The sequence below is a fragment of the Chenopodium quinoa genome, unplaced genomic scaffold (assembly GCF_001683475.1).
Source record: "Chenopodium quinoa cultivar QQ74 unplaced genomic scaffold, ASM168347v1, whole genome shotgun sequence".
NCBI classification, from domain to species: Eukaryota; Viridiplantae; Streptophyta; class Magnoliopsida; order Caryophyllales; family Amaranthaceae; genus Chenopodium; species Chenopodium quinoa.
The window spans coordinates 96394-103691 of record NW_018743099.1 but is presented as its reverse complement, the minus strand read 5'-3'; the positions used below and the strand labels follow the sequence as shown (position 1 = coordinate 103691).

The 7298-nt window shown below is 33.4% G+C and overlaps 1 protein-coding gene across 1 annotated transcript; it reads right to left on the bottom strand.

The window, feature by feature from the left end:
• Window positions 1-2268: 2268 nt before the first annotated feature.
• On the bottom strand, window positions 2269-5610 carry LOC110731792 (GABA transporter 1-like). Its single transcript, XM_021911673.1, has 7 exons — window positions 5293-5610; window positions 4933-5163; window positions 3955-4052; window positions 3633-3819; window positions 3399-3526; window positions 3072-3308; window positions 2269-2984 (listed from the first exon to the last, which is right to left on the bottom strand). Exons 1-7 carry the CDS (start codon window positions 5414-5416, stop codon window positions 2529-2531), a joined length of 1461 nt encoding a protein of 486 aa, XP_021767365.1. The 5' UTR covers window positions 5417-5610; the 3' UTR covers window positions 2269-2528.
• Between the last annotated feature and the right edge of the window lie 1688 nt (window positions 5611-7298).

Sequence of the window (7298 nt, the reverse complement as noted above, 5' to 3'; positions counted from 1 at the left end):
ATCTGTGGTGCAAATCCTAAATAACGAAGATGAATATGGTGGGGAAAGCACACATGATATCCTCCATTGTAAGAATCTAATCAAGAAGCAAGATTGGGAAGTTACCGTGAAGCACATCTATAGAGAAGCAAACCAAGCAGCGGATTGCCTAGCCAACCAAGGAGTAACCCAGAACAACAAATTTCAGTTGATTCAAGTCCTCCCCTTAGCTTTAGGGCGTATTATGCATAATGATGTAGTAGGTGTGGCCTTGCCACGGTTTGTACCCCCTTAGTTTCTTTGTTTTATTTTTATTTCCCGAGGCTTAGCCTCTCATGCGCACCAAAAAAAAAAAAAAAGGTATCTGTTTGTCCTTTGAAGATGGAACCGTCGAATTCAAATGAAAAGAAACAAGTAGAAGAACGAGTGGGTTTGAAACAATTACAAGAATGACTGATTATGATTGACCTTATGGGGTTAAGGTATCATACCGGAGAGTTGCCAGCTAGTGATGTATTACGCAGAAGATTTGCAAAAGGTTTTAAAGAGCATATTAGAATAAGAACCATTACTAATATGAATCAAGCTCCTAAACAGGACTGATTTTAACTTCCTAGTCTTTGAATAATTTCATTTTTAGGAAAACTTTTTACTACTTTATTGCACATCATATTTGTATTTTGTTCTTCATCCGGATAAGGGCATGTTCTCATACGATTATTTTTAGTTCAGCTCAGCTCTAATAAGTTTTGTTCAGTTCTACTCAGTTTCTAATTTCCTTCTCTTATAAAATATTCATTTCAATTCAGTTCAGTTCAGTTCAGCTCTAATAAGTTAAGTTAAGTTCAGCTCAACTCATTTCAGTCAATGAAAACAAGCCCATAATCTATATGCGTCAAAAAATTTAGGCAACTTGATCTAAAATAAAGTCTAGTCCCTCAATTATTGAGTTTTAATTTGTCAATTGATGAGATTGGTATAATGAGCATAAGTAGGAGAGTTGAAATATAAACAACAGTAATCTGATGTTGGAAGAGTAGGAGAGTTAAAATATAAACAACAATAATTTGATGTTGGAAGAGTGAAAGGTGCTCTTCAACACTAAAAAAGTTAAAGCTAATATCAGGTGCTCTTCATGGAAATTATTACTCCGTAGAGGTATTGAGTGTTGAGTCTGTGCCCTTCTCTTGACTTGTTGAGTATAAGGTTCGCGGGAAAATAGGTGCAGAACATCTGTTGGAACATCGGCCCATCACTGCATACAATTTCATGTTTTGAGATCATAAATGGATTATTTTAGAGGTCAGAATATGGGGATCTGAATGGGTCTCAAATTTCATGTTTTGAGATCATACAGTTGTCTTGTGGACTATGGTTTTGCAGGCTTCCCTTCTTATTTGGTTTGAGAGCTGCAGGAGCAAAGATCTAGATTATTGACTTATGGTCTTAACACCCGAATTTGTTTTTTTTGATGAACTTATTGGCTGTTATTTGAACTTATTTCTAGTAGTGAGATGACCGTGGTATTCGTTATTTGTACGCCAAGGTGAACAATGCCCTAGGTACTGCTATTCTTTTTTCCTTGGACGAAATGTTGTTGTCTACTGTGTAGAAAGAGATTCATCAAGTTATTGATCTCCTGCTTGTACAAGGTGCTCCTCTCCCCCTTTTGCCGTATGTATGGTTGATTGCGTGGTATGATTTCTACTCAGTTTGTGATTAAGAAGTAAGAACTGAGCAACAGTTAGGACATTTGGTCATTTAGGACGCCGGAAGAATCAGCTGCTAAATGGCAACAGTGCTACGGACATTTAGATGAACCAGAGTAACTACTTCCTACGAGTTGCTCTTTCTCTGAGGACACCCTCAGTTACCAGGTCATTTCAGTGATTTAACGAGAGTGCCATATCAAAGCGGAGACTCTAACCTTTTACAAGCCCAGTTTTTTATTTTTAACCAATATATTACAAATTTTCCGATTCCAATTAGGATTGAATTTTCTACTATTAGCAAAGCTATTGAATCAGAGGGTATTTACACCTTGTAGTGTGTTGCTGATAGTTTCATTGTCGGAGATTGTAACTATTGCACTTTTGCACTTCTCCTTTTATATTCATTGTAGTTGTAAGGGGAAGTTAGGAAATTAAGAACAAGCTGGAATTATTAATGAAAGTGATTTATAAGAATGTTTGATGGAATACACCTTTGTTAGGGATGACTTATCAGCTGTTAGGCGATAGCATTAAGCAATAGAACATTTTCCAGTAGAAAGTAGGGGGACATTTTTATATTAATTTTCAATCTTATTCCAAAAATGAATTTTCAATTCTATATAATAGCGTACATATGATATACACTGTACAATATACCTAATCATTTTTCCTGTTTTGATGCCATTGTATAGGCTATAAATGAAAGAATTTACTACTTCTGAGGGATAATATACACTCTACAGTATACTATTATATTCCATGTTTATATACTCTAGGACTATGATCATGGAATTGGCATCCATGCTTAGCTTCAATGAACATATTGAAGAAAAAGGATTATGCATTTTTAGCCAAGTAACTTGATAATGATTTCCAAGTACTATTTGCCAAGGAAGACAGCCTCAAAGAATCAGAAAGACGATCCAAGGATTGCACGGCATTAGTATCCAGAACTATCTGTCTGGTTGCTGCAAAGACTCCGATTACCATAATCAACGAGAAAACAAATGCAAGGATGAGATTTATCCAAAAAATGCAACTTCTTTTGGATGGTTTAAAGGTCATGTTGAAGAAGACGACAGGCAGGATGAAATCAAGGGGCACAAAGCCAAATGCTCCGATGAGTGCATTGACATCGCCAAAAAATGGAAGCAAGCCGGCTATGGTAGTGGCTATCATCACTGAGATGGACCTTGAGATTACTCTTGATGTCACATTGCGGAGGGAAAATGGTTTACATGTTGGATCAACAAACAATTTCTCCAGAATTATGTTAGCTGGTTGCAGGTACACCTGTTTGAAGCAAGAAAGTAATTAGTTTAAGATAACGAACTAAAGGCTAATAAGATCATGACTGCAAGAGAGATGTAATGTAATTACCCCTGAAACAGCGGATACTTGTAGAATAATGAAGCTGATTGTGGTGATAATAAACCATTTAGGCAGCAAAATATTGCCATTTTTGTCAACGAAATTGTCGATTAAAAAGCTGTTAGTGCCATTGCCAAAGGCCCAATACCCTGAGGCTGCAACACTGAAGAAAGTTAAGATCACCACAGTATAACACAGACTTAGCCCCTTGAACATCTTCCCCTTCACTGGTGCTGCTATCGTTGCCTGTAAGATGTAAAATCTTTGGTTAGATAAATGTACTTACAGACATTGCAGTCGTCGTGTCTTTGTTTCAAATATAGAAGAGAAACAAACCTGAATTTCGGGGATGATTCCATTCCCAAATGATGCAGCAATCATGGTGATTGCTGTGAAAGAACCAAATATCTTGTTTTCGGTACTTCCAACTATTGAGTAGTCTTTTGGTTCAGGCGACGAAATCCCTGAAAACAAATTATAACTTATTAACCACTAGTGCTAGGATCAAATCCTCAGATTTCAGAGCAAATCCTAGTATCAAGTTGAACTATAGGATGATTATTAATGTACCTATGTAAATGGCACCAGCTGCAGCAAATGCACTGTAGGCAAGGCATAAAACTAGGGAGACTAGGTTAATGTGTCGTAACGAGTGGAACGAAGGTACTTGAGCCACCAATAGTACTGCACCTCCATACATCATCACAAACTGATAGACTTCCATTTCGCCGTTTGGCCATATCAGAGAGTAAATTGTCTGCAGAAAGGCAAAACCAACAGCATTAGTTCTCTGAACTCTGAAGTAGTAGTATACTAGTATATCATTGTTTTACAAACACGCTAAAAATAAAGTGAAGAGAACAAGGCCATAGTAATATGGAATAGCAATGACCTTCATGCATTGTCCACCAAGTATGATCAAGCCAACCACAGAGCCATAGCAAACAGCTAGCTGAAGCGGCCCCACAAAATATCGGCCCCATGCCTTTCCTGTTATAGTACTTGGTACATTAGATTCCATAACAACACCTCATCATATGAAATGTCTCAGAAAATGTTGATACAGAGGAAATAAACAGAGGATTACACTAGGTTGCTCTACTTCCTTCACATACTTAAACTTTTTGTCAAATTCATAGTATATGTTCAAAGATGAAATTACGCATCCCAAAACACATTTTATATCTATCAATAACTATATACTAAAGGCGAATAAAATATGACACGTGGCAAAATCTAGTTTAATAATTTCCCTCCACTTTTTTTTTTTTTTCTTTTTATTTGTCAAATTATCTTAGGCAATTTTAATACACTATAATATTTTCTTTCCTACTCAAATGCAATCTTTCCGTCCCAAATTCAATAAAACATTTTTGTAACAACTTATAGAAAATTTAAGCAAAATAATATTATTTAAAAAGATATGCATAATTTTTAATATTATTAGCAGAATATCGAATTTTTTCATACTTATTATAAAAAAAAATTATAAAAAAGTTGTTGAAATAAAAATATTTATAAATTTTGGTAAATCCGTGCATTGCACGAGGCCATAAGCTAGTAATTATATAAGAGTAAAAATTATAAAAAGTTTGTGCTAAGAACAAGTCAAGATAGGAATGCTGTTATGAAAAAAAAAAAAAAAAGAAATTGGATGGCCTACTTCAGTTACTTTTCAACGCAAAATATATTTTGCTAGATCCGCCACTAGTCTATATCATATTTTTCTAAATCCACCACTAGTCTATATCATATTTTTCTAGATCCGCCCTAGTCTATATCAACCAGCCATCAATATTAAACAGATAAATTATTAATATCGAATCCACCAGATATCAGGAAATTTCAGGTGTAGAGGAGTTGGTCTTACCAAGGATATGCTCAGCAATATCTTGAAATCGAAGAAATCGGAGACCTTTAGATGCATAATGCTCCAGAACCATAGACAATAAATTGTAAGTGTAAAAAGTTACAAGAGCTCCAATAATAAGATACATCATTCCTTTGTTCCATCCAAGTAAACAAACAGCATAAGGCAAGTTTAGAAGAGGTGGAGCTACTATTGATGTTGTTAAATGGTATCCACAGTGTAACCATGTTCCTGTAACAACATGAAAAAAATGTTAATCAGAATATGGATTACATATCGACCTGTCAAAACTGACTCATATCTGATTACTCGAGAATAACTATGACTCGACAACAAAAAAGATGATAGAGTTGTAATTACCATGAGATTGCATATCATAGAGAGTAGCATCAACATCATCGATTTCTTTGTTGGGAAGAAGAGGAACCACTAAAGATTCTACTTCTTTACATGTTCTTGCTGTTGGAACACTCTCACTACCCATTTTTTTTTTTTTACTTTTTTTTTTCTCTCAAATTTTTTCAGATGATTTTATCTTTGTTTTGATCTTTCACACTTTACTTGTAATGGGAAACCATCTTTTTTAGGCTTTGCTTATATATGAGTTTGTAGTTATTTGGACGCAATGACAAGTAGTCATTAAGTCAACAACTAACCTATCTAGTATCTTCCTCGCACACACGCAGAAAACACGAGGGGAAATTACAATTAGATATTAAGATATAAATAAATACGAGTAATATTAAATGAAATAAACATCGATGATAAATTAAAGGCCCTACTTTGAAAGTTATCTGGATAAGACAATGAAGAAAGTCAGATTGTGTATTCTTGACCAAAAAACGAGCATAATATTTTTTAAAAAATAATACTAGGGATTGGAAAATTCATTTAATTGTTTAAGGGGAAATTCCCTGGTTCTCATGGCATGAGACATTTTCGTGAATAAATCAACAACTTTTTCATTATTATGGGCTCCACGGTTGAATAAAGTTGAATAAAATTATTGGTTTATTTACGAAAATGCCATGTAAGAAACAAAATTTGTTTCTCACCATGAGAAAATGTGGCATCCTCTTGTTTAAGAAGGCCTTTTGTAGACAGCTAATGACCTAATGACCCAATACTTTAAGCAATGTAACCTTAATATTTAAAAGTTCGAATTGCTTGGTTAAAGTTCAATTTAAACTCACTCCATTATCACACATGAGTGATATTTTATGTATTTAACATGGAAATTTGTTCATTGTGACTTTGAACATGTTCTCTTTACCTGAAATAAGGAGATCTGATTTGATTTAAATTTTTATTATTTGGTCATGCCTTATACTCCCTCCATTTTTAAATACTTACTTCACTTTTTTTCGTCCTTTTTTAAATACTTGCTCTATTTCTTATTTGGAAAGCTTTATTAATTTCATATTCACTCTCCTTCCATTCTCTCTACTAATTTTGCTTTTTATAATTTGTTATTCTTCCACCTACCCCACTACCTCCATATTTTATTACTTTCTCCAATTTCTTCTAAAACTCCGTGCTTAGAGAAATAGAGCAAGTATTTAAAAACGGAGGGAGTATGATTTATTAATCTGACTAAACTTTAACTGCACTTTTAATACTTATGTATAAAGAAAAACATCATCAAATTGGATCATGTTAAATTTCTCATAATGTACTTTTCAAATATGTAATTTTCATAAGTTTTTAACTACGCAAGTAATAATATTTAAGAAATAGTAAATGATAATTATAATTTTTGATGTGATATGAATTTACTAAGCATAACTAATAAGTATGTGAAGCAAGTTAAAGAGAACAAATCAGTCTATATTGAATTGGTATATTATAATGTTTGATATCTTTGTGTGTTGATGAAAAACTTAAAGTCATTTAGTTAATCTAAATATTAAACCGCGGTTATAATATATGTTTTTTTTGAGCTATAGTTGTAGAAAATACATTGCTTGTATTTATATAAAAAATTGTGCCACAATGTTTTTATTTATTTAATTTTTTTCCTTTTAGATACAAGATGTCAATGGTGATCTTGTACACAATATTATAATTAATTCAAAAATGATTATTATTGGTTCTTATATAATTAAGGTTGACAATTATAGTAAGCTAAAAAGTTCATATGCAATTTTGCATGATGTTTAGTTAATGGTTGTATATATACTTGCACGTTTCATAATAATAGGTGTATATTTTTCAAAAAATTCCGCAATTATAATTTTCAATTTCCACATTGCTTTTACGAACATAGAAAACATTTTGCAACTCGCAAGCCGCTAATTGTAGGTCCGTAACATTTAATTTAATAGTGTCACATTATCATTCCACTTGATCCACTTTTAGCATAACTT